General features: G+C 39.2%; 1 protein-coding gene across 2 annotated transcripts; it reads right to left on the bottom strand.

Annotated features, from left to right (window-relative positions):
- Positions 1-420: 420 nt before the first annotated feature.
- Positions 421-27,409, bottom strand: LOC129768171 (membrane-bound transcription factor site-1 protease). Of its 2 annotated transcripts, none has more exons than XM_055769631.1 (4): positions 26,536-27,409; positions 10,931-13,907; positions 10,595-10,873; positions 421-1,153 (listed from the first exon to the last, which is right to left on the bottom strand). In XM_055769631.1, exons 1-4 carry the CDS (start codon positions 26,935-26,937, stop codon positions 735-737), a joined length of 4,077 nt encoding a protein of 1,358 aa, XP_055625606.1. In that variant the 5' UTR covers positions 26,938-27,409; the 3' UTR covers positions 421-734. The 2 variants fall into 2 exon arrangements, with proteins under 2 accessions (XP_055625606.1, XP_055625607.1); XM_055769632.1 differs by having other exon boundaries at positions 1,010-1,153; positions 10,590-10,873.
- Positions 27,410-27,917: the final 508 nt, after the last annotated feature.

Consider the following 27,917-nt stretch of genomic DNA (forward strand, 5'->3'; position numbering starts at 1 on the left):
TCAAACAATTGCTACATTTCAGCTCGAATAATCTAAGCGCTTATGAACTCATTTTTCACGTGTTTTTCGACAAACCTCTAGTGAAGACCATCGAAGATATAACGGTTAGCTCATGGATATCTCTTCTCGGTGTGTTTTTCAAATATATTTTTATCCAATCGATGATCTCAAGTTTTATTCGTCATTTCCAGGGAACTTAGGAGGAGCATTCAATCTGTGCTTAGGAATGAGTATGCTCTCACTCTTCGAGGTTTTCTTCTACACATGTTTCCGAATTCATAGAATACGTCGCAAGTTAGAAACACATGTTAGGGCAAATCGAGTGAGAATAGTAGCACCACAAACGCGTTAATTCCAGAAAGCATTCTTGTATTCGGATACAAATTTATAAAAGATTGTGTTTTCCTATAAAAATAGACAATTGATTTATTTTATTTATCAGTTGAATCTTTGCGATATCTGGTAAGTTAATTTTACATAATGTACGTAAAAATTATAAAGTGATACCTAACAACCTTCATTACTACCCTGCTGCGGATATCAGGATTAAATGTAAAGGTCTAATTATTTGGGCAACAGAATTCGGAGTGTGGCATAAAGCGACAAAACGTTAAAATAAAACTTCAGAGTCAATTCCACATAAATTGAAACATACAACGAATGTAGTTAGCACTCTGCCCAATAAAACAACAAAGCAAAAGTTCGAAATTCTTTCATTCGCGAGTCGTGCCACCTTAGAAACCTATCTTTTTTATTATGTAGTTCAATCGACGCTTAATGGTTAAGCCCTTCGTTTTGCGGATCCAATTGAGCAACAGCAAAAGTAGCAGCAGGGAGCACACCATTAGGAACCAATTCGAGGTTAACTCGAAGCTACTGCTGCTGCTGCTGCTGATGCCATCCGAACTATGATATGCATCACTTTGGTCTTCGCCGAAACGTTGTTGCTGATGTATAGATTGATGCTTATCGATCGCTGCTGGTCCAGCTATCCGGGGATCAACCACCGGGATGTCAACACCAAGTGATGCTACGGATGAACGCGCAACCGATGGATTTATGAATGTGTTCGGAGCGTTCGGCGGAATTTTATCCGTCTTCTTATTTCGCCATCCTGGTACGTCTGGTTCATCATTCGCACTGATTACGGTTGCTGTAAAGAAACGGTTGAATGTTTTCAATGTTATTGTTTATTGCAATTGATTTAATATTTGAAAAGCGATAAGCGAGAAAAAGGAAAATACAAACAGATATTCAATGTTCAATTTTAAACAAAACGAACAGTTTATAGAACGGGAGTATAAAGAAGGGTTGGAATACCAAAAGACGAACTTTGAAACACAATCAAATGTAGACTACATACAAAAAAGTGTCGAAACATGAAAAATATGGAGGCAATCTCTACATTTTCATTTTTAATTGACACACAAAGAGTATACTAGCAAAGCCGAAACTAAAATTCTATGCTTAAAATCGATACTTTCCCGAATAAGAAATTCTAATGACGATTCACCGAGCACATTCACACTGATTCAGTATGGGGTGATCAATTATGTTCTATTTACGCTTCATCAATCGGTTTGGTTTTTTTAAAGGAATAAGCATTTGTTTTTGTCGTTTTATGATATAGAAAATCCCTCGCGTCAGCAATTTTGGTGAATTGTATCGAAAGCACTCCCTAAAAGACCTTTCCAGTAGAGACTTTCTTGGGAATCAAAATTGCTGACGCGAGGGATATTCTATATCATAAAATGGCAGAAACAGATGCTTATACAGTAAACGTTCACTAACTGGGCGAAAATGGAAGACCAGTTATCGGCGTTCGCGTTTTAAGTGGTCCGGTATATAAAACGTCAAATGAAATCGAGGGGAAATTCAATGAATTGTTTGAATCGCGTTGATCATGAAATTAGATAAACAAAAAGATTCCAATGGAATCTTGCGTGCGACAACAGATATGAAATATAGTTTGAGGAAATTATTTTTCTGTTATTTAATCAATGTTTTTGTCATGCGAAAATTATGTCAACTTTCATAACATTCGAATACCCCTCGCAGCAAATCTTCCATTTGAATATGACGTTGATTGTTTACGAAATTCTGGTCTTCAACTGGTCCAAGAACCAGTTAACTTTCGCCCAGTTAGCGAACGATTACTGTACCTTTAAAAAAAGAGCAAACTGATTGATGGAGCGTAAAAAGAACATATTTGATCACCCCATACTGAACCACTGTTGATGTGCTACTGTCCGGAACACATTGACTATGAGACGGAAAAAATAAGAAAAAGACAGAATGATCAAAGAGTTACAGTAGAAGTATCACCAGAAAAGAAGACAGCAAGGGAGTCCGTCAATTTTGATTGGATCAGTGTTCGAACCCAGCCTTGCTATTCAATACGGGTGGACGACATTCACATTAAACCCCTATTGTACAGACAGGAGCCAACTTATCGTGTTCCTCGACATTGATGTTCTCAGCATGTGTTCCCTGCGACGTGTTCCCTACTGACCGTACCGATTGTAGATTCTTCATAACGACATGACATTTCCACATTTCAGATCTTAGCATCATACATAGCAGGGCCCTGATTCAACACCAATGCCATGCTACGGTTGCTATCAATACGTTATCAGTGGAAATTGAATGTGGCATATACTGCGGTTTAAAATTCACAATTAATTAAGTTTTTTGGTTGCGTGTCCGCTACTAAGCGAACGATCATGAGCTCATCACTCAGGGCCCCTCAACTAACCATCTTTGTGTGTTATTCTAGCTACTACGTCCACGCAACAATCATCATGTGTCGGTAATCCCAGTCCCTTACCACTCACATTACGATCTGCTGCATCTGTAATTGGTGCTAATTCTAACACAACAATGGAAGCCTTATATCAACAGTCCCGCTGTGAACAGTCCAACTGTGAACATTCAAACAATAGGAATATTCTAACGCCGAAAAGGCGGCATGTGCTGTGTATCGATAGTATTGGAATACTCGACATGTGTTGTATATCGATAGAATTTTAATACTTTTAGGCCTAAACAGCTACTGTGTAATAGATAAAAACAAAAACAAAATGTTTATCGATGGATAGGAATCTTACGCCTAAAAATGGCTACAGTGTAATATACAACAATAGTTATCTTAAGATAAAAATGTATACAAATAAATTCGGCTCTGTTACAGCTGAGTTGCTAAATGAGCCTAATAAACAGATGGGATAAAAAAAAGTTGGTTTTGGTATCATTCATTTAATTTATTTCGCCTTTATATCCGAATGCGCGAACCTTAGCTTTTACCCCAGCCATAACGTTCTGCACGATCTCAGCATCGACAGTTTTAAGCATTTTAACCCATACTTTCTTTTTGTTTCTATAGTCTTCACCACTTTAGGTCGTTTTAGAAGGTACCTCCTCAGAAAGGCGCTAAATTTTTCTATTGGACGCAGTTCCGGAGTGTTTGGGAGGTTCAGATCTTTCGGCACGAAATCGACTTCATTCGCCTTATACCACTCTAGAATGTCCTTCGTGTAGTGGCACGATGCCAAATCCGACCAGAAGATCGTCGGACCGTCGTGAGCCTTCAGGAGAGGGAGAAGCCGCTTTTGTAGACACTCTTCCGAATACACCAATCCATTCATAATACTTGTGGTAACGAAAGGTGTACTCCGCTTTCCGCAAGAACAATTAGCAAATTACGAACTTCGACGTCTTCTGTGTCCGGAGATTCTCGGGAACACCCAAATCATTCTTGGCGATCACATTCAGGTTTCCTGGAATCTGGTTGAAGTCCGCCTTCATTCGTCATGAATGTCACGTCATCCATTACGCAGCAGTGTGGTTTCGTTAACTTCTAGTCGCACATTCTCCAGGCACGGCTTTTTGTCACCGTATTCTGTTTCTCGTCACGGTTTGGGGACTTCTGAACCTCAAACGTACGTAGTCCAGCTCAAGTTTTGGTATTTTGCACGAAAGTCTTGTTCACATGCAACTTTTTGGCCACTTCAGCCTGAAGCGTTCGGTTTCCATTCTAAGGCCCCAACCACGCGTTCGTGATTGTTCTCTTGTTTTCGGATTGTTGGCTTGTTTTCGGACCTTCGCTTCCGATCAACATTCAGACGCTCTTCGAACCGTTTCATGACAACAGATACCGTGAAATTCCACACCTCACGCACTTTTACGCACCTGATGAAATCAAATCACAGAGTGTAAACAATACACATTGAACTATGTATACGCAAAATTTCAATTAATTTTACCCAACGGACCAAAAGTTAGAGCAATCTGAGTGTATGCGGATTTTAAACGGTACACCCTTTAGCTACCATGCAAAGCTAATCCTTACTGCAAGCACTGCTCAAGTGATTCACATGCAGTAAGTAGCAGAAAATGCCCACTATAAATTAAAGAGTGAAGATTTGAAGTTCAACACTTCATGGCACACCCGGGTATCGTTGCTAGAAGGATGTATGACTGATCACACCGAATCAAGACCACTGCTCACATAATCACCGCAACTAACGATGCTCGCTTCTCAGAACTCAACACCAAATTTGCACGATTGCTGGCTGAAACTATGGGGAAGGACCAACACGTTAAACTTACAGAGCTTGCTTCTTGCAATAACCTCACCTCCGAAAAGTACAAGAAATACCATCGTCTACCAACCAATCCATAGAAATCTGACGAAATGGAAGACAACGCTCCAACAATCAGAAACATCAGTACGGACTTTAATGCCTCCTCTGACGTACCAGAGGACTATGAAACACTGGAACAGATGAAGACTTTGCCGTAACTTGTGCGAAAGAAAGACGAACAAGCGAGTCTCAGCCAACTATCCCTCAGATGACAACAGGGGACCAAAAACAAACGTGGCCCTGGTTAGCCAAAGCCCATCTAGTGTGGAAGTTACAGGCCAAACGGTACTAGGTATCAGCGTCTGGCGCATAATTTTCCTCCGACGAACTGTGAGAATTTCGTGGCGGAAAACCGGACGCAACATTTTTTGTTTGTTTACAATGATTCTACATCCCATTGAGATTAGATCTTCTTCACAACGCTTCGCCAATGAACCCGATCCATGACTGTAGTTCTCCAACCCCGGGCGGCACCAATTCTTCCCAAGTTTTGCACCACCACTACCTTCAACCACCTCGCTCGCTGGGCCCCGCTCCTTCTTGTCCCCACCGGATTCGATGCGAACACCATCTTTGCCGCTGTCCGGCATTCTAACAACCTCCCCATCGCACGTATCTACGTAAGCATCGTGATAGAGTGCGGCACTAATTTCCGTCATAAGCGGTATGTTTCGTCGCAAGCATTGATTACCGTCATATGCTCTGACGGAGCATGAAGACGAAATGTGAGCGGAGTGAGAGATGTAATATTGCTCTGGTCTTTTTTTACGCGGTACCCGCGTACCCTCGGCAATATGCGAGAATCCCGGGACGAAAAACCAAGCTGTTCTTACCGAATCATCCAAATTTAAATCATGACACATACAATTCAAACAGCGATAGACCTGAACTTCTCCAGCCGTAGTGACCACTTGCCGATCATTATTCGTATTGACGATAACCAACCAACTCCCACCAGATCACGATGGCGATACGACCAGGTGATCTGAATAGGACTCCAAGCAAGTGTCGAAAAACTACTGGATCATCTCATTCGGTACCTCAGCCTAGCAATCAATTGGCTTATGATTCAGAAGGTCATTTCAACCCAGCTCCCAAACCTCCGCGGAGCAACGAGACAACCCGTTGGTGATCCTGCGAGGTAATAGCTGCCAGAAATCAAGAAGAAATGACTTATGAGCGATTAGCTGTTGCAAATTCGAATAAAAGGAGAGCAGTGAAAATGTATCACACGGCTTGAGTTTAATGTAAAAACAAAATATGTAGCGCAAAAGTTAATAGCTGGCAGAAATTCATTGACGACATACACAACACACATCCACAGATTTATGACGACGAGTAAACTCACTCTCTGGAAAAGAGAAATAAAGGAAATGGAATAACCCTACGCACGTTGAACGATACTGTTTCCGACTCAATAGCAATCGCAAACTTTCTGGGCACCATTTCCAATCACTATTAGTACTGGAAGGCTAGTCCATGGAATTCAACAAATGAAACGTGGTCACGACTGAAGCGATATAACGGTATAAGATCCCAGACTGTGATCCCAACCCAAACCCCAACTGAAATTCGGGATTTTGCTAGATCATTCAAGAAGAGACAATCGAAGCTTGAAGACGAAAACTGAATACCTGAAATGTTTTCGAAGTGAGAAAAAAATGAATTTCATGGATTTTGAGTAACGTTTTGAATTCCCTTGATTTACAATCAATCGCAAAATTGATTGTACACATCGTGTTGGTTACTTTTGAGGGATTGAAAAGTAAATAATTAAAAGCGACTTACTTTCATCGTAAAATCCATCCTTTTTACTTTATATAGTGATACTTTACTTTAGGCTTTTTTTATGTAGTGATATGGAAAAAAATATTTCTACTTCATGTTTAAAATACAAACAAAAAATCAGACTTGCCAAATTTAGTGTAAAGATCAAGTTTTTCTTAGAAAAAAAATTAAAATCAGTTCAGAAATGTTAATAGATAACAAAAATGAATCCCCTGGTATTTGGTATGGTACCCTTTGGCGTCCAGTAATGCCTGCAAGCGCCGAGGCGAGATTTGTGGTAACTGTAAACTAATGAGTTCCACTTTGTTCCCTAGATTTTTATTCTTCAGACCGTTCTTGTTTTCTCACCATAGATGCTCAATAGTTTTCAAGTCCGGTGATTGCGAAAGTGATTTGAGTTGATTGGGACATTATAGAGTAAGCACTCCCGCACAATGAGATCAGTTTGCATCCTGTTGAAAGTAGTAATCACGAGGGAGACCCGATCTCTGCATGGGAGACTGCAGGTTACCATTCAGAATGTTCAATAAAGTAATTAATTAATGTAATCTTGTCCATCACCGAATTGATAAACTCCATGGTTCCAGTTCCAGAAGCCGCCGTTGTACCGCACATCCACTACCGTCGCCGTCGTGTTTTACTGTAGGAAGCAAATGCTGGAAATCAGGAGCATCGATCCTGGTTTCCTACACACCATCTGTTTTTGATCCGATTCAAAGAGATTGGTTTTCATCTCATTTGTATAAAGGACCTTGCTCGAGAACTTCTTAGGTCTGTTTTCATATGTCTTAGCCAACTGTAGTCTTTGTTTTATATTCACCTTTGAAATGAAAGACTTTTTACGGGCAACACGACCTCTCAGATTGTTCCTGTATGCTACTCTGCGGACTGTGTCTGCGCTGACAGGTCTTTCAATGTTGCCGGCTACCACGGTAGTCAATTTAAGAATGTTTGTTTTTGGGGTCCTTTCGCATTTTTTGCACAATTACCCGTTCATCAAGACAGGGTCCGTATGCATTCTCTACCCGGGATATTTCGTATTTCCACTTGTTTCTGATTTTCTTTACTTTAGAGTGGGTTCCTTCGATAGCAGTTGCTATTTCCCACGATGTCTTTCGTCGACAAGTCTTACTTGCTATCATTGTACGTGTAACAATATCTATTCGCCTAGTTAGTGACCATTCTATCCTGGATTCCTCGAGTAGAGAAGACGCACCTCGCTAGATATGGCGTACAGTCTAGAGGGGCGTTGCTGATTAACGATCAGCTGCATCCCAATAGGAAGTATCCCGTGTCGGCCACAAGTACAGAGCATTGGAGACAGCAACATCCCAATTACGAGAACACTTGTGATACTAACCTCGAGTCGACCGCGAGTAATCGGGCTAACGCCATATGAGCCTTGATAAAAATATATATTTTGGAAAAAAATATCTTTTTATTTCCTCTCACTTGCCATTTTGATAAAAACTTTTTCAAACATCAATAAAAAACAAAAACCAACACTGCCCTAGCAGTGGTTGGGTGTAGACATTAAACATTGACAGAAAAATTGACTAATTTGCAATGAGTTTTGACGTAGGATTACGTCTTTCGGGAACATATTGGGGTACAAATTGAAAATCGAAAATCGAGCACATCGTGAAAATTGTCCAATTTCAAACGCTTATTGCTCAGTCATTTCATGATGGATTGATGAAATTTTTGCGTCAATCGATTTCGGCACTCCCTAACAATTTTTTATATTGAAGAAAATAATATATGTGATGAAACTAACTATCGAACAATTAAAAAATCTCCTAACGGAAATACCCACTTCTGATTGGTCGATATTGACGACACATGCGGCGGGTCCTTAACAGAGACATCAAAACCAAGCTGCCTGGGAGATATCGACATTGCAAATACATAAAAGTGGGGGGAACTCTTGTTCCTACCGAGATGTGTTCCCCAACAGAGACATCAAAACCAAGCTGCCTGGGGGAAATCGGCATTGCAAATACATGAAAGTAGAGGAAGCTTTAGTTCCTACCGAAATGTATTCCCTAACAGAGACATCAAAATTGTGTTCGGTATTGGTAATTATTTTATATTGCATTGGTGAGTTTTTTTTTCTTTATTTCATCCATACATAACAACAACCAAACAAAACGGCCCTTTTCAGGGTCACCAAATCATTATCAAAAGGTTTAACGATGTAATTCTCCAAACATATCCAAAATCAATAGATAGCCTAACGGAATCCTACGTCAACTATGCGGTCGTGTCCCGGACACAACCCCCCTGTGACTTTTTTTATTTGGAGAAATTTAAGGTGTACACTAGGGTGGCAATTGATGTATGGAAAAAATTTCATCATCGAATTTCAAAAACCGACCATGTACAATTTGTTTATTGGCCCAAAAAATGACCTGTGCAAAGTTTCAGCTCAATCGGACATGATTTAGGGGTGCCTCAAGGCGCCCAAAGTTCTGATTCTTTGATCCACGAAAATCTTCCAAGGGAGTAAAGCAAATTTGAAAAATCGAAAAAAGTTTGCCGATGCCAAATGACTTAAAAATGCATGAAATGTCGAGATCTCGTGTCATCTCGAAAAAAATGTTTCGGCCGAAAATCGACCTTTTGGGACATAGCCTGAGAGGCAATGAAGGTATGGAAAAAAATAATTGTCGAATTTAAAGAAACGACAATGCACATTTTGTTTATTGGCCCAAAAAAAAATGACCTGTGCCATATTTCAGCTCAATAGGACATGAATTAGGGGTGCCTCAAAGCCCTCAAAGTTTTCATTTTTTGATCCTCGAAAATCTTCCAAGGGGGAAGTAAAGAAAATTTGAAAATCGATTTTTTTCGATTCCAAATGACTAAAAATAAAACGTCGAGATCTGGTGTTATCTCGAAAACAATTTTTAGCCGAAAATCGACCTTTTGGGACTTAGCCTGAGTGGCCAAAAAATCGAAACTTCGAGTGCTTTGAGGCACCCCTAAATCATGTCCGATTGAGCTGAAACTTTGCACAGGTAATTTTTTGGGCCAATAAACAAAACGTACATGGTCAGTTTTTGAAATTTGACATGAAATGTATTAACAATATTTTGAACCGAATAAATTGGAAGTATTGTCAAGTAGCATGTGTACACGCAATTTTGCGATTGACTGTAGATTTAGAATTTGAGAAAAAAAATGAAAATCAGTAAAACTTTTATTGGATGAGAAATACTGAGTTAAGTAAGTGAATAATTGAAAAAGAATCGCTGTAAATTGTTACTAACAGTACAGTTAAATCTAGTTCACAAAAAAAAACTGCTTTGGGTAACGCATCATCCAACGAAATCATTAGACAGCTCAGTTCAATCGATTATAAGCGGCTTGGGGGGGAAAACCATCTAGAATCTCGTGAAAACTATTTTCGAGCATATCTATGGTTTCTAGATCAAGGAATGTCTAAACAATGCCCGAGAGAGAAAAACTACCTTGTCACCCATTGACTTAGGTCAGTGCCTGTACAGGCGGGACATGAACATGACGAAAAATAATTCTCTGAATACAGTAATCGTTCGCTAACTGGTCCTGGTTTAACTGGTCTGCTTTTTAACTGGGCGAACGCTAACTGGTCCTTGGACCAATTAAAAAGCAGCATTTCGTCAACAATCGACGCCATATTCAAATGGAAGATTTGTTGATGAGGCATTCGAATGTAATTTGAAATGCTATGAAAATTGACATTATTTTCACATGACAAAAACATTGATTAAATTACAGAAAAATAATTTCCTCAATTTATATTTCATACCTGTTGTCGCACTCAATGCGAAACTTCCATTGGCATCTTTTTGTTTATCCAATTTCATGATCAACACGAATCAAACAATTAATTGAATTTCCCCTCGATTTCATTTGACGTTTTACATTCCGGACCAGTTAAAACGCGAATGTCGATAATTGGCCTTCTCTTTTCGCCTAATTAGCGAATGTTTACTGTATCAGAATGACATGTTGAATACAAACTTGTGTGCAATATCTCAATTATCAAAATTACACACCGCATAATTTTATCTTGAGTCATCATATCCCTCATAACAGGAAAATCAAGGAGAATTAAAACATATCCCAAGCAAGAAAGCAAAGCATTCGACGAAACCACAGGAAACTACATACCTCACCTTTTTGACTCTCAAGCTTCCGGAACAGATTAACGCTATTGTCGATTTCGTTGCCGAAGAGACCATGTTGTGCCTGATGTTGCTGAAGTTCCTGTTGCTGCTGGAGCAACAGCCGCTCGTTCGGTCCATACCCATTGAGCGATGACATGTTAAGCGAAACCGGTTGTTCCCATTTCAGTGACTGACACAGTGGTAACTTTTTCTTCTCGTTGTCGTGTCCCAGGACCTTAGAATAGAGATGAAGATTGTTGTTCGCCAATCGAAGCGGGGGTTTACTATCTGCAATGAAAAGTGTTCATTAAGTTTGTTCTCAACCAACATTGAAAAAACACAAACCGTTGATAATTTCGTTACGCCGACTGCTGTTCAAATCTTTCAGCAAATTCGTCACATGTGAAGTCATCGTGTATTCTAGCAGAGAATCCAACAACCAAAAGCATGGTTTATCTAAATGTGTTGAATCGAGACAGTTGGAGTCACCGTATATTGCAATTCTACCGGACATCGTTTTACTCTTTTCACCTGCGCTACGATTTGGCCCAACTAATTTCATCTGTTCTGCTGTGTGTAGTTTAAGTAGTGACTGAGGTACTTCAACCATTATCATTTTTTCGCCGGTAAAATTTTGTTTCTTCTCCAGAAGTAACTGACTTATCTCCTCCGGGTGTTGTATCTTTTGAATATCGTCCAGATCTTCCCCCTCCATATTTTTCACGAGATCTACGTCCGAATTGCCGACAGCGTTGTTCTCGAAATCTTGTCGTTGCTCTCCACCTTCGTTAGGAACATCATCATCATCGGGAAAAGATTTAGCATTCAACAAAATTCTCTTATTGATAATCGAACTCCTATCGATTTGAGCTTCATCGCTGCGGTCCGCATCGTGGTCTTGATTGAGATTGCTATACGTCTCTGGATTTGGAGTCGCGGGTTGAACCTTTGAGTAGCTGTGGTCGGTTTGCAGCAACCCAAGCACCGCCGTCTTGGATCGAATTTTTTGCCTTTTCTCATCGGGCACAAGCAGATCCAAACCCTGATCGAAAAGGTCCCTCTCCACCACAATGGTATTGTTTCCGATCGGAAATTTCAGGATATTACTTCCGGACGCGTAATACATTCGATGATCTCTCATGTCAAAGTATCCTTCGGAGACTTTATCTCCCAGCACGATATCAAAATCGCGCAGAAGATCGTTCAAGGCGGGGATGTTTGCACCTCCCGTGTCGGGCATCCACCACTGACGGGTGTTTTCATCGTAGAATTTGATCTTCCTCATGACGGTGGTGTTGTACCAATCGGCAAAAATGATTACGCTCAAATCCCTCTCGAGAATATCTTTCTTTAGCTTGACGATCTCTTCGTGGAAATATTCCTCTTCGGGATCCACTATCAGGAGTGTTCCATAAAGGCTGGAGTCAAAACACGTGAACGGTGCCCCAAGTACTTCCATGTAATACCCGGCATTCCTCAGATGAGTGTACATGTCCTTGAAGTTTGTATGGATATGATCTGCCCGCCAATCCAGTGGATCTGATTTTATTTTCAAATTATCTCTTGGAAGATACCCGGGAGGATATCGCAGACTGTGATATTGGTCCCAAAGAATTCGCTTGTGTCTTGGCGGCTGAGGAATGAGTTTCACCTTGATAGGGAAACTTACCGTCCCATTTCGGGGTTCATTTTCTCCCGGACCAGCGGGACTTTGAACTGTCAACGTTATGTGACCTTGGGCCAATCCTTCAAATTTTCGCCCCAATTCGTTGACACCGATGTGGACCGCCATCCAACCGGACCACGGCCAAAGCTGTTCCGAGAATGCTATCGATATGTTCAACATTTGGCCGTTTTCATTAGTGTACGGATGCCATGTGGGGCTGGTAATTACCTTCCCTATGACTCCCATTCCGTTAAGGATTGTGACATTTGCAATAACCGGAGCACTCGTGTAGAATAAGCTCTGTGTCGTGTAAGGCCACATGTAGTCTTCGGTGAAATCGAGATACGCCGGAGATAGTGTCACTTTCGGCTTATAAGTGGATAGAATTTTCATACTTTTCAAAATATTCAACTTTCCATGCCCTTGTTCGAACATATTGTTCTCCTGAAGCCGCTGAGCACCTTCTATCAAAGCCTGTTTCATCGATGCGGGGTTTACTTGATCCAAACGATTGATCACTCCACTTGCCAGCAAGGTCACAGCTCCCGCGACCACTGGTGAGGCAACTGAAGTGCCGGACAAGGATTTGCAGCCTCCATGCAGATTGCTACCTTTCACCTGACTTCCGTACGTAACAATATCCGGTTTCAAACGACCATACCCATTAGGAAGCTCCCACGTCGTCATACCACGTGAGCTGAACTTCGCTATGTTATCGTTGTAATCCATCCCCCCAACTCCAATCACATCCATCTGGTCTCCCGGATTGTTCAAGGTTCCATAGAGTGGCCCATCGTTACCAATAGCCGAAACCATGATGACCTTGTTGGCCGATAGCTCCAACACTTTGTCAACGAAGGGCTGGTCCAAGAAGTCGGGTCCTCCGATGCTAAGATTCAGCACATTGATATTCTTCAAAATTGCATAGTTGAAAGCGTCCAAGAACCACGAGGTATAGGAAACCTGATTGTTTGTGAACACCCGAAAAATATGCAACTCCGAGTCGGGAGCGAAACCGAAACACTCTTTCGAAGAGGCTATTATACCCGCCACAAACGTTCCATGACTAACACCGTCATCAAGCGTCTTTTCGTTGGTCCAATTTGTTCTCTCCTTCACCGATTTGAAATGGGGATGATTCTTCGAAAGTCCTGTATCGAAAACGGCTACCTTTATCCCCTTGCCGGTTATACCCATTCCCCACAGCACATCCGCTCTGAGCAGCGACGTAATTTGTCTGGGAATAGCTCTCAACAATCGTCGATTGAGGTGCCGATTCGTGGCACCCACCGGAGGAACAACATTGTGCTGCGACTCAGTTTGGCTTTTATTTAGTTCATTGACTTCGGTGGATAGTTTCCTCTTGAAATTCGCGAATTCTTCAATAAACTCCGCAATTTCGTCGTCTTCACCATTCTCCTCTACCGATCCCGCATCATCAGCGCCGCCGTCGTCTTCTTGTTCTTCGTCAACAACCGGGACGTATTTCAACGCTCGGTGTACAACACGCTGCGGCGATATTGACTTAACAGATGGATGTGATGTAAGCAAATTAATCCCATCCGTAGATGTTTGGGCGTCCAATCTTAAAACTTCGAAGTCGCTTGGGAAGTCGCTTACGGGATTCGTACGGGGCAGAATGCGCCAGTTTTTAACCTGCAAAAACACATCGTTTAGTTCAATTTCAGTAGGGGATATCAGGGTAAAACCGACACCCTCTGAGCGTTCCAGTTAAAAGCAATTTTTTGCAAATTTTCCGACGCCCACCTGCCATTTCTTACGTTTAGAACCCCCACTAATTTGGTCTGAATCGATGGTGTATCAGAATGTTTACTTGAAAATCCTGAAGGAAAATATGAAGCAAAGTGTCAACAAAATGTGATGGAATCGAGAATTCAAGTTTACCAAGCCAATGACCCAAAGCACAAGGCACATAAAGTTCGCAGATGGTTACATTTTAATTGCTCAAAAGTTAATGCTCTCCTATCCGGCCGGATTGAATATAAATAATTTTTCATTAACACAAGATAAGCCATAACAAAATATTCCATTAACATCATTCATACATAATTTTAATGAATGTTTGATTACTGAAATGCCAGATTTTTTTTCAAAATTATATTAATATTAATTCTAGCAAATCTTGTTATTTGACGATACTCCCTAGAATGACCACCAAATGTAAGGATCGTGATTGCGACTGATTCGACTGATTCGTTCTCACATAATAGTCGATTTCTTTAGCATTGGAATATTCTCCGTGAACCCTTCGCTGACTATATGTGCAATCTCGTCTTAGTCCGAATGCTTTTTTGCAGAAAAATGATAAATTACCTCGAATATACAGGAGAGGTTAGATGTGTCTTAAGCTTAATTACCTTTTACCTAGGGACAGTCCACATACTACGTGGACAGAAAAAAGTACGATTTCAGAAACCCCCCTCCCTCTCCGTGGACAAGCATGGACATTTTCTATACCCCTCCCCCTATTGTTCACATGACATTTCTCCATTTCTTGGAAAAAATAAACGGGAAAAGAATTGAATTGCACCTAAATTCAATGTTATGTTTGTTTCTATTTTCTATCCTATGTTATTACATTATAAAAATGTAAACTTAAATATTAGTAGATGTGCCTTCTCAATTCTTTGAACATTGGGGCTTTGGGGAACAACAACCTGTGGAATCATTCGTATTGCTGTTTTTTTTTCTCTCACATTTCATTCACGTTGTGATCACGTTAGGAACATAATATTTACGGTATAGCAAAACATCACATGAAGATGTTTCCTTCCTATCCGATCTATAAACTTTTACTTAGTCGCGGCAATACATACACACACTCTTTAAAGATACACGGGCCGAAGGTTGTGCAGTCCAAGAATGATTCAACAAGAGCCAAAGGTTGTACCGCTCATGACAACTCTACACGAGCTGATGATTGCGCCGGCTAGTGATCATTCTATCCTGGATTCCTCGAGTCGAGAAAGACGCTCCACGCTAGATATGGGGTACAGACCAAGACGGGTCTATGGTACTAGGTGAGGCCGTTTCGTCACTAAGTTGGTTAGGGGAGCGGTATATGAAAACAGTACGGAAGAAAGCAGAAGGGGAATTATTTCCTTGAATTGTGAAAGAGACAGACTGATCACGAGCGAGCTCCGGCACAAGCGTATTGTGTTTTGTTTACAAACAAAACACAGTAGACTTCCAAGATGGCTGAAGAGTGGTTTTAGCCAAGACGGGTCTATGGCCGTTTCGTCACTAAGTTGGTTAGGGGAGCGGTATATGAAAACAGCACGGAAGAAAGTAGAAGGGGAATTATTTGCTTGTAGCGTGAAAGAGACAGACTGATCACGAGCGAGCTTCGGCAATAGCGTATTGTGTTTTGTTTACAAACAAAACACAGTAGACTTCCAAGATGGCTGAAAAGTGGTTTTAGCAAGTTGGCCCACCTTAGGATATACTTCTAGGCGCCTTGGTTTTAGCAAGTTGACCCACCTTAGAATATACTTCTACGCGCCTTGGTACAGACTAGGGGGGCGTTGGTGATTAAGCGTAAGAACACACTGGACGGCTCTCCCGCGCGGATTTTGTAATGACAGGTCGCCGCGGGGCCTCGATAATGGAATGTGAATGAGATAATACACACAAAGCGGAGCGGGACCGGCCGGTTCTAAACTGAGAGTTCTAAAGTCACTGTTGTAAGGTTCCTCATTCTCTGCGGTGGCTCGATGGAGATGATGCGCCGCAACGGTTTTGTGATAGTATTAGTGTTTATGCGGTGCACATGAAGCAAGGCAATAATAATTGTACTATCGGTGAGCCAATACGTGAAAATCACTCTGCGGTCATGTAGCTGCGGATTCTTGAATACCACCCAAATTATCGAGAATTGCAATATTTCAGACGTTTGTGATCAACTTCTTTCTCCCTCTCGCTCAGGTAAACATCCCTCTTCCGTTTTCCACCATTCTGTCTTTATATACCTCCCCTCTAATCAGCTTACTGTCCAAACAGTTGTACCTTGTACCATAGACTCGACTTGCATCCGTCTATAAAAATATAATAATGGCCGCTAGTGAAGCCGTCGAAAGCCGCTGAATTTGTTTTTCATCGAGCTCCTGCTGCGACTTGTCATTGCGAGAAATGCGCGGGAGAGCCGTCTAGTGTGTTTCCACGCTAACAGTCAGCTGCATACCAATAGGAAGTATCCCGTGTCGGGCACACATACAGACCATTGAAGACTGCAACATCCCAATTATGAGAACACTTATAATACTAACCTCGAGCCAACCGCGAGTAATCGGTTACATATTACTAACATAGTTGTAAGCAAACATTGTCGAAATATTGAACTCCTGACCCCGTTAGCCTGACGCTATATGAGCCATAATAAAAATATATATTTTGGATAAAAAAAAACATCACATGGGAATATAATCTCGGACATTTCCTATCATAAATCGATGCAAGCTGGCTGAACTGTTTGAATTTTCAATGAAATCAGACAATGAATTGAAGTGTTTCGTTATTGGAATATAGTTATTGGAAATCATTAAAGAAAAACTGAATCTCGAACTCCAAAACTCCAAAACTGTCGGTCAAACTAGTCGATGTAAGTCAGTGCCTAATATCTGATACCGTTCACTTAGCCGATCCGCAAAATCATTATCCCATTCAGATCAGTTTACTATTGCAAAATCTTTCTTCGTCTGAGCTTCAATAATAAGTTCCCGCTTTTCATCTATCAACTATATTTTTCGTTCAACTTCATCAATCTTGGAAAATATTGTTTTGTTTCGAATAACCATGCCGATTTTTAAGAAAAAATCAAAAGCAAACTATTTAAGACATACATTTTTCGATTCTATGTGCATCGTTTTGTTCCACAAAACGATGCACATCCTACACGTCATCCTACACGCCACTCGTAAAACCCATTATCGCAGAACTTCTTTGTTTCCTCTTCAAAAAATTGTGTCCAATGAGTCGAATGGTTTTTTTCTACATCACAGATTGTGATCTTTTATCAAAGTAATATTGTAGAAAAGATTTCATAGTTTTGAATTTTAAAACATTTTGTTAGGTTATGTACCTTCCACACATGGTTGTCTTAAACCGAATTTATAGCCCAATAAAGTAATGTAAAATTGAATGAAATTGATAGTACATGGTAGCTAATAGACTAAGCTGTCATTGAATGCCAAAATATTACCATATGGTTGCCTTCCAAAGCCATGAAAAATGATCAAAGTTGCTGTTCAATTTTTCGGACCCTTGCCATATATTGGGTTAAATATTTTTTCTTAGCGGTCTGAACGAGTGATAATCACAAAATGCAATATCTGATGATAGCGGGTGGACTATCACATCTTAGTCAAACTCTTAAAATTTTTGGCGGGTTGTCAAAGAAACATGAGGTTTGACATTATTCTGGAAGAGGACGCCTTAACCAATTTTGAACGTTTATTTGTAGATTGACGATTTTTATTTTGAGTTTAACTGCGAATAGTACTCGTTGTAATTTATCGATTTGTTGTTTGGTAGAAGCTCAGAATGCAGAGTTTCTCTCCTATTCCACTAGACATAAAGAATGACTTTCTACGGGTGAAGACCGGCTTTGCAGATACCTAATGATGGTTCATTTCGCTCAACATTGTTGTAAATCATCATATATTTTTCTTCACCTGTCACTATTTGCTTCCAACTGTTTTCATTGCATTTATGAAGCGATATGTTTTGGTCAAAAGTATGTAGATTTCACACATTGTAGCGTTTTATCTTATCAAGCTTTACAAGGTTCTCATGAACATAGATACTTGTAAGGAACTTGCTAATTGATGTCTCGTATACCGATGATTATTCTTGATCGATTCGATTATCATCAGTTGCGCACACGAACTTGCTGGTCAACCCAATAATTACACTCTGTCCAACTTCTATAAGACCACCTTGAATATATTTCGTTGTAACACAGACAGTTAGAGCTTCAACAAGATATTTCAAGATATTTCAATTATTATTATTTATTTTATTTCTTATTTTTTTGAGATCAAGGGATGTGGATGCTATCTTGAGTGTTCCAATTACAAACTATGCACGAGCCTCTACCAAAGTTCTTGGTTGAAAACTACTGCTCCTTCATCTTCTTCTTAAATAGCACTAACGTTCCTAAAGGAACTTCGCCGTATCAACGTAGTATTACTTGCGTTATTTGTATTAGTACTTAGTTGAGATTTCTATGCCAAATAACATGCCTTGAATGTTAGGTGCGACGCTGACCACTCGGCCACGGGAGCACAAACTACTAATCCTCTTTCCGTAAATCACGCCAGTACCAGTTGAAACCATTAGTACCATTCAAATTGAACTTTTTCGTCACTGATGATAACCTAGCAAAGTTAAAAATAAACAAAAATACCGTCTTGCATGTATTCTTTTCAAAACATTCTTTGTCATAACATACCATGTCCCACTGTCGGCTCATGTGAGCATTGGCAAAACTCAGACGTCTTTCGAAGTGAGATGGTATAAGATGAGGAGATTTAACCATTACCTTTTACCAACTTTTTACCAAAACTTGACGAAGTTAATTTTTTTTTCCCGGGAAACATTTAAATTTAACGATTGATTTTATTGCAGAGGCGATTTTGAGGTATTGGAAGCTGTTCTAACTGTTTCCCGCTTATCCTTACACTATAAATTGAAACGTTATTTGTTTACAATGACACAAAGGAACAAGAGCATCGCCTGGTCTTATAGAAGTTGGATAGAGCGTAGAAGCGTATTCCAGAAAATATTACAATTCAACGCAAAGCATCGCTGCTAAAGAGACTGCTCCAAAGATACGGTTTTTTACATTTAGAGCGGAAGCTGAATCGAATCCTGCCGATTATAGCGTCTCAATTCTGATCGATAATGGTAATGTAAGATTCTATAAAATCAATGAAAATAGATCGATCGCTCTCAGCTCATATGCGCTACTCTCAGAACACAAATTTCAGCAAAGGATTTCAACGATATGAAGATATGGAATTTTCACCGCGCACTACTATTAGACAGCCTTATATTCAGAAATACGAAAAAATTCCCGGAAATGCAGAATATTTTTCATATACAGCGCGGACTCGATTATATACAGTCTCCGATTTCTTTTCACTATATATAATCGAATTCTGTAATATGCATATATTTTTCGTTCATTCAGTTTTTCAAAATAAAAGAACAATTTAATTTTTGATTCATCCCCTTAAAGTCAGAATACACCTTTCTCATATTTTTTTCCAGAATCTCTAAGAAGGTGATAGATGATCATATTTGATGAAAAAAAATCCTTCTACGCACATGTTCGAATTTCAACAATGATGTTATATAACTTTTTTGACGTAGGACTACGTCTAACCGGAAGATATAGGGGGTGAAATGGAAATCTAGGCACTGAACAAGTAGGAAAAAATGCAAGATTTGGAACGCTTATAACTCGAGCATTTCTCAGTAGATCGCAAAGGTTTTTGCATCAATTGATAGGAAATATATCTACGCATCTATCATAACGAATAACATTTCATTTTTCTTGAGATAAATAATTGAATAATTGTGAAATATCAAACATTGTCCAAAGGCACTATGTGCCAATTTTTATTGGTCCATTTTGTGCTCCTCAAATCGTACCGACCAAAACGGGCAACCAGAGCAGCAGCGAAATAGAATGAAGCACGATTGGAAAGGAAAAAGAAAAAAAATGAACGAAACATTGGTCGCAGTCTCACACATGCGTAATTCTCGAGCCAGCCAGTCAGCTTAAAAATCCCCGCTCCGCTGCCGTAACGATCATTCTCATTCAAACCGTACACCACATCCGTTCGCATCACAACACATCAACAAACCAATCCAAGCAGCCATGTCTAGACATGGTAAAGGAGGAAAAGTGTAGGGAAAGGCGAAGTGATCGAGTTAGCTGGCAAAGCTGCTCGCGACGATAAGAAAACCCGCATTCGGAACAGAACACATTCGGTTCGGTGGACATGAAGACAACAGACAGTTGCAGCGAGTGGCGAATGGCAAACGCAATCGCAAAACGGCAGCAGGTAGCAGAAGAAGAAAGTTTGTTCTTCATACAATCTGCTTTGGTGGCAAATCCAGAACAAGGCGGCATCGAGTGCGTTCGAAATGTTTTTTTTTTCAAAACCACGAGTACTAAGTTTTCTAAATTGGAACCATTCTATAAAACACGACGCTTATCAGGGCCATTAAACCTTTCAAAAAAGAGTTTACGAAATACAGTTCAATGCTTTCTAAAATAATATACAAAATAATAATAAAACACAAATTAATTTTTTCATAATTTGTTTGCCATGATATGATGAGTATGTGAATTTGGCAGTTGTTCTGAGCTTATTGATAGATAGGACTTTCCTGATTATTCAATTTTCACCAATTCTTAAATTGTTTCCAGATTGAAAGTACAGTAATTTACAATTAGTTCGACATTTAGCTAATTGGACGGACATGTAATGCGACATATTTAGTTGGACATTTTTGTCAACATAGAGATCCAAATTATGACCCCATGATAACGCACCGGCTGGTGCTTGAAATGAACACCGGACGTCGAAGGCTTTACTGCTCGACACACAGATGAACCGATCCGGAAACCGTACCGTTTTTCGGATGAATTAAGAAGAAGCGTTTGAATTTTGAACTGAGTTCTCTCGAGTCTACCTTTGGAGTGGTTTTATTTGGTCATTCGGTCAGTTTTATAAGCTTGGCATGATAAAGGCGAGAACAAAACCTACTGTGTTGCGTTACAATGAGGATTGTGTTGCGTTTGGATGGACATTTGTGTAGCGTAACAAGTGGGATTGTTGTTCAAGACGGGTCATCGTGATGATGATTGTCTTAGCTTTCTATACTGACAATGTTATGGCTAGATGAGCTTTGTTAGTGTGACAATGATAATTGTGATGATGATTCTGAGATTTCTGAGCTTACAATGATATATCTAGGATGAACTTTGTTCGCGTGACAATTATATTGTCATGATTAGACTGGGTTTTTCTAAACTGACAATGAATAGGCTAACAAGAACTTTGTTTGCGTTATAAAGTTTTTCTGTTTTATAGCACTGACATTACGAAGTTTTTATGATGATCGTTTGGCTAATACAATATCCAACACCCCACATTGAAAGTCGACACTGTACCACTGTCATCGGAAATGTTCAATTACAGGTTAAAATCGCCTCCAATGCGACACTGACTGGCGCTTCGGCACGTCGCATTGAATGTAATTTACTTTACAACATGTCACAAAGCTGGATGGGAAGAAATTTTCCAACTGTGAAAGCTGTGGCGAGTGGCAACAAATCGCTAAACAGGAAGGTTTAGCCGAACAAGATGGGGATATCGAGTGATAACAAAACAATAAACTCTTTAGATTGAAGATAATTTTGTGATCTTGAAAAGGACCCATTTACGCCTGCATGTGAATCCAACAAGGCAAAAGTCCCACTCGAACCGTGCAGGTGTGCAGTTCTCCGTAGGTATATCCGCCAATTGCTCAGCAAGGGTAGCTAGGCCGAGCGCGTTAGTACCAGTGCACCAGTCCACCTAGCCGGCGTTATATAGTTTCGGCCGCCGAAGTGATCGAATTGGCTGGTAAAGCTGCTCGCGACGATAAGAAAACCCGCATTCAGAACAGAACACATCAAGACAACAACAGGCAGTTGCAGCGAGTGGCGAGTGGCAAACGCAATCGCAAAACGGCAGCAGGTAGCAGAAGAAAAAAGTTTGTTCTTTATACAAACTGCTTTGGTGGCAAATCCAGAACAAGGCGGCATCGAGGGCGTTTGAAATGGTTTTTTTCAAAACCACGAGTACTAAGTTTTCTAAATCGGAACCATTCCATAAAACAAGGCGCTTTTCAGGACCATTAAACCTTCCAAAAAAGAGTTTAGGAAATACAGTTCAATGCTTTCCAAAACAATATCCAAAACAATAATAAAACACAAATTGATTTTTTCATAATTTGTTTGCCAGGATATGACGAGTATGTGAATTTGGCAGTTGTTCTGAGCTTATTGATTTTCACCAATTCTTAAATTGCTTCTAGATTGAAAGTACAGTAATTTACACTTATCTCGACATTTAGTTAATTGGACGGACCTGTAATGCGACATATTTAGTTGGACATTTTTGTAAACATAGAGTTCGAGGTTCAAATTATGACCCAACATTGAAGGTCGACACTGTACCACTGTCATCGGAAATGTTCAATTACAGGTTAAAATCGCCTCCAATGCGACACTGAGTAGTGCTTCGGCACGTCGCATTAAATGTAATTTACTTTACAACATGTCACAAGCTGGATGGGAAGAAATTTTCCAACTGTGAAAGCTGTGGCGAGTGGCAAACGCAATCACTAAACAGAAAGGTTTAGCCGAACAAGATGGGGATATCGAGTGATAACAAAACAATAAACTCTTTAGATTGAAGATAATTTTGTGATCCTGAAAAGGACCCTTTTTAGCCTGCATGTGAATCCAGCGAGCGAACAAATCGTAATGAATGTATTTTTTTGCCATCGCTGCCTTTTAACGCTCATTCGTTCGTCTCGTTGGACTCGCCCCTTTGACTGAGTCTGCCGATTTGTCTCTATGTGAGCGTGTACCGCTAAAGTACAAAACGCGCGCTGATGACCACCTATGCATTCCCTATCACAGCCATCATTTTGATTGTACGATATGTGCATACGCCAAAAGATGCCCGGCGTTGAACATTTAATAAGTACAAAGCCTTCAGAAAAAAATCAAGAGATAGTGAGAAAAAATTGAGAAAGTTTGTATAAAAAAAGCAAAAACACAACACCAAAGGTTCTTTTCAGAACCCCCAACATGTTCATAAAGAGTAAACAGTAAACTAATCCATTTTTCAGGTAGATAGGTAGGTATTCACGTAGGAGAAGAAAATAAAACAATATATTTAAAATATATATTTAGCAAAAGCTGTCCCCTTTGTATAGTCCTACGTCACTCCGGTTATGTCCCCGACATTACCCACCCGTCTTTTTTTGGACTCTCTTCCCTCAATCTGGCTCTACACTAAAAAGTACGCTGCGTAAGCCAATTCTGCTGTCTTCATTTGAAAGATGAGAAAACTAAGTACAGAATATAATAGTGGAACATCTAATTTAGTTGATTCAAATAACTGTTTTGGATGTGAAAATTTCAATGTTAGTATTTTTTAATGCGTAATTATTAATTTTATAACAAAAACTCATGAACTTGATTGTTTCTATCAATCAAATTAATGTTCTCAAACCACTCTACAATTTGTTCTTTGACACCCAACTTCTATCTTTCTTAATTTCGCTGCAATATCGATATAAACAATCCTGGTGAAAATTCAAGCAAAATCTTCAAAAATCATGATTTTTCCTGTACATATTATAGTCACTTCAATTCCACCTTAACGTTCAAAGGTTACATTTTTTCTTGAAACAAGTCATATTTGAAATGTGATTTTTTGTCAAACTGTATACAATCGAGTCCAAAATTGTATATAATCGAGTCTGAATATAATCGAATCCGACCTGTATTGTTGAATACAGATATATATTTTTCCAAAATATTTATTAGTATCCACGTGGATGTAATCTATACCCCCTCCCTCACTCCGTGGACCGCCTTAAAAAAAATTCAAAAAATTATAACTTTTGAACCACTGAACCCATTTAGATGATCGACATATCAAATTAAAACTAATAATCTAGCCTTATATTGAAAAATATTGAACATGCAAGAAAAATGGATTTTATTGTCGTAATTATGGATTGTAGTCATTTTTTATTGTTTTCATGGCCTTGGACTAGAGGGCGCTATATTTTTTTATATTTTTTCTAGAAAGCTGAGGATTTTCACATAACATATCCCGATATCAAAGATGCTATTTTTACGTTTTTGAGATATGATTTTTAAAAGTTAACCAATGGTTCGAAAAAACAATTTTTTCCATTACAAAAATTCTTAACTTTTGAACTACTGGACCGATTCAAATGATCGACATATCAAATTGTAGTTATTATGAGTTAGTTTTAAAATTACTCTTTTTAATTTGGATTCTCGTTTCTGTAATTATTGATTGAGTTAGTTTTTCATGGTTTTCTCGGTTAAAGATTGAAGGCGCTCTATCTATATAAATCTGTTGGTAAGCGGAAAACCCGAAGAAAAGAATGGCCGATTTTAGCCTCCTATATTTTGTTGTATTCGTTTTTTCCCGTAGATCAATATAGTGGAGAGAAAAATCGGAAAATCCTGAAGAAAGGACGGAAAATTGAATTCCCAAATGTTCGAAAATTACATCATAATAAGCGTTGTTAGTCCATTCGATGTTTGCGCTTTCGAAATTGATCTTTGTTCGTAAGTGGAAATGGATTTTCAGGCTAAATAACGCATTTCCATATCTTATATCAAAGATATATATATATAGGCAAAATTTGTTGGTAAGCGAAAAACCCGAAGAAGGGATGGTCCGATTTTAGCCTTCTTTATTTTGTTGTATTCGTCTCTTCCCGTAGATCAATATAGTGGGGAGCAAAACCGGAAAATTTTCGGAAAACTCTGAAGGAAGGTCGGAAAATTCGGAAAATTGAATTCCCACATGTTCGAAAGTTACATCATAATAAGCGTTGTTAGTCCATTCGATGTTTGCGCTATCGAAATTGATCTTTATTCGTAAGTATAAATGGATTTTCAGGCGAAATAACGCATTACCATATCTATCTATTTATATAAATAAAAATGTAAGGCAAAATCTGTTGGTAAGCGAAAAACCCGAAGAAGGGATGGTCCGATTTTAGCCTCCTGTATTTTGTTGTATTCGTCTCTTCCCGTAGATCAATATAGTGGAGATCATCTATAGTTCGTTGTATTCGTCTCTTCACGTAGATCAATATAGCGGAGAGAAAAATCGGAAAATTAAAACCCCCTATGTTCTACAATTAGCTAAGCGTTGTTAGTCCATTTGATGTTGGCGCTAACGGAAATGATTTTTGTTCGAAAGTAGAAAAGGATTTTCAGACGGAATAACGCATTCCTATATCTTCTATCTATATAAACAAAAATGGAAGGCCAAATGTGTTGGTGTGCCCTAAATCCGAGGAAGGAATGGTCTGATTTGAGCTGTCTTTATTTTGTAATATTCTCTGTATCAAACATGTATTCCATGCAACGGAGAAACATGCTATTTCCAAATGCTTGAAGAATCTTGAACGAGAATTGTGTCTGAAAATAATTTTATATTATAAGGCCGAATTTTCGTAGAAGTACTAGACAATTTATAGTAAAAGGAAATTGTAAAGGGTCAAAGGGTAATCAATCAATGAAGAGTTCAGTGATTGTATTCACTAACGTTCACTTAGTAAGCAAACGTGGATGTTTGAAAGTATTCAAATCACAAAATCTATTTTGGGCGGGACGAAATTTGTCGGGTCAGCTAGTTTTTTATATTTTTTTAGGAAAGCTGAGATTAGCATACCCGAGAATCAGAGAGGTGTTAATTTTCGGTTTTGATCTATTAATTTGCAAATTTAACATTTTCTAAGCCTTTGTTCAATATTCCTATTTGACTAGACTAGACCTATGCGACTAGAATCCAATCTTCACGCAAGTGTGATACTTTTTTAATGAAGGTCAGCACTCATTTAAATCGGTTCAGTAATTCAAATGAATTTTTTTTTTTTTTTGCAAGTCATTTTTTGATAAAAGGGGAAAATGATTTTTCGTTACAGTTGCTTTTGAAAAATCATATCTCAAAAACGAAAAAAAAGCCTTTCTAATATCGAGATATGTTATGGAAAAAATGGCTGAAAATGTATTTTTGCCATCCAAAACAGCCAAAAACTTTGGGGCCGGGTATGGGTCACGATGTAGGTAAAGGGATGAAAAGGTGTGGAAGGGCGATGTTGAGTTTTCCTGAATTGAAGGATCCAATAGCATGATAAAATATGCAAGAAGATTGAAGGCTTTGCTTGAAGTTTATGAGGTGTCGATTTCACCCGCACTACCATTTATTTCAACTAAAAACACACATTCTTGTATTCTACCAAAATTGGAGTTCTACTCAATAAATGATCAACAGAGATCTGTTGAATGGCTTTAGCGTTTAAGCGATTTTTCTGTACCGATTTGAAGTCAAAGTAACATGCGACGTCTTGAAAACATGGGCAAATACTCAGGGTGTCGGTTTTACCCTGATTTTCCCTACATATAACTCATAAAGCTCACCTTCGATCCATTCAGTGCATCCTGGATATACTTCTCTCTAGTCCACCGACTATAGTAACTATCGAACTGCACAATATATTCATTCTGAACAATATTTGTGGTAAACTCAACCTCCAGACGGTGAGAAACTGGATCTACCGAATGACTATCGCTATCGCTATTATTAACGTTGTTAGTACCGATGTTATCACAGCAATTGGCCCCGGATCGGAAGCCACTGCCGGCACTGTGGCCAGCAGCAGTCGTTGTTACATTATTTAACCTGATGCCTTCACTTAAATTCAAGTTAGAACTATTGCTATTACTAGAACTATTGGTTATATTTGTACAATCACTGAACAGCAGCAAGAGCAAGATTAGCGCACATTTGGTAAGTAAGCTACCAAAATATGAAGTTCTCATTTTCCAACACTGTAAAGCTTCCCGTTGCTCGCGCACACAAACACCACCTTTCGAATCTTCACCAGGCGCTACTGCCTTTTTCGGAGGAAAACCAAATTTCGCGGCGTAAATATTTTTCTATCCCCGTTATCGAACGTATCATTTCGCGCAGTTATCCATTTCTTCTTCGACACTCTTCTTTCTGGTGCCATTGTCGACAGTTGTCTTCATTTTAGGAATAAAAAGCATTTCTTTTTCGTCATTTTGCTGAGCTTCGAAACTAAGTCGACTATCTCCTTCTTTTGAGAAACTGATCAATTATTCGGGTGTACATCGTTGTGTACGGTGTTGACTTCCAGCAAACATTACGTAATCTACAGCTTTGTTCTGAAGATAAAATTAGTTGGTAATATTTACAATCACCAGCAACATTAAATATTTCACTTCGCAAAAAGACCTGCACAACTCGTTGTTGTTATTGTTCTACTTTGCAAAATCGACACAAATGTCAGTCAAGGGGTGAGCAAGTTTAATAAAGGGTATGCTGAACTATAAAAAAAATACAGGGTGTTGGGTTACACAGTTCAATTTTTTTATGGCATGATGAACTTGATTGTTTCGATCAACTAAATTGAAGATCTCAAACCGCTCATCTCTTCATTTCATAACATCAAACTACTCATTCTTTTATTTCTATCCAATTTCATTTCAACACGCCGAAAATACATCAATCGCCAGCGTGAACAAAATGAAGTGAAATTACCGGAGATAAGGGTGTTGATACACTGTTTGATCGAAGCCAAATATTTGTCTCTTTTTGACAAATAAAATTTGATCAACGTGTACTGATTAAACATATTCGACACAAAACATAACAAGCCGGTACAGTAGAACCCCGATTACCAGCTATCGGATTACTTGCTGAAGCGAGTTCTATAGTAGTTCTACAGAGCTTTCCGAAATTTGCCAGTGAGTGGTATGCTCTTGATATTTTATTTCGC

The sequence above is a fragment of the Toxorhynchites rutilus genome, chromosome 2 (genome assembly GCF_029784135.1).
Source record: "Toxorhynchites rutilus septentrionalis strain SRP chromosome 2, ASM2978413v1, whole genome shotgun sequence".
Taxonomy (NCBI): domain Eukaryota; kingdom Metazoa; phylum Arthropoda; class Insecta; order Diptera; family Culicidae; genus Toxorhynchites; species Toxorhynchites rutilus.

Coding starts and splice junctions, on each gene's coding strand:
- LOC129768171 (XM_055769631.1), bottom strand. CDS start 26,937: ATGAGAACTTCATATTTTGGTAGCTTACTTACCAAATGTGCGCTAATC. Junction 13,908..26,535: donor ATGCACTGAATGGATCGAAG/GTGAGCTTTATG, acceptor GTGTTTTTGCAG/GTTAAAAACTGGCGCATTCT. Junction 10,874..10,930: donor GCGTAACGAAATTATCAACG/GTTTGTGTTTTT, acceptor TTTTCATTGCAG/ATAGTAAACCCCCGCTTCGA.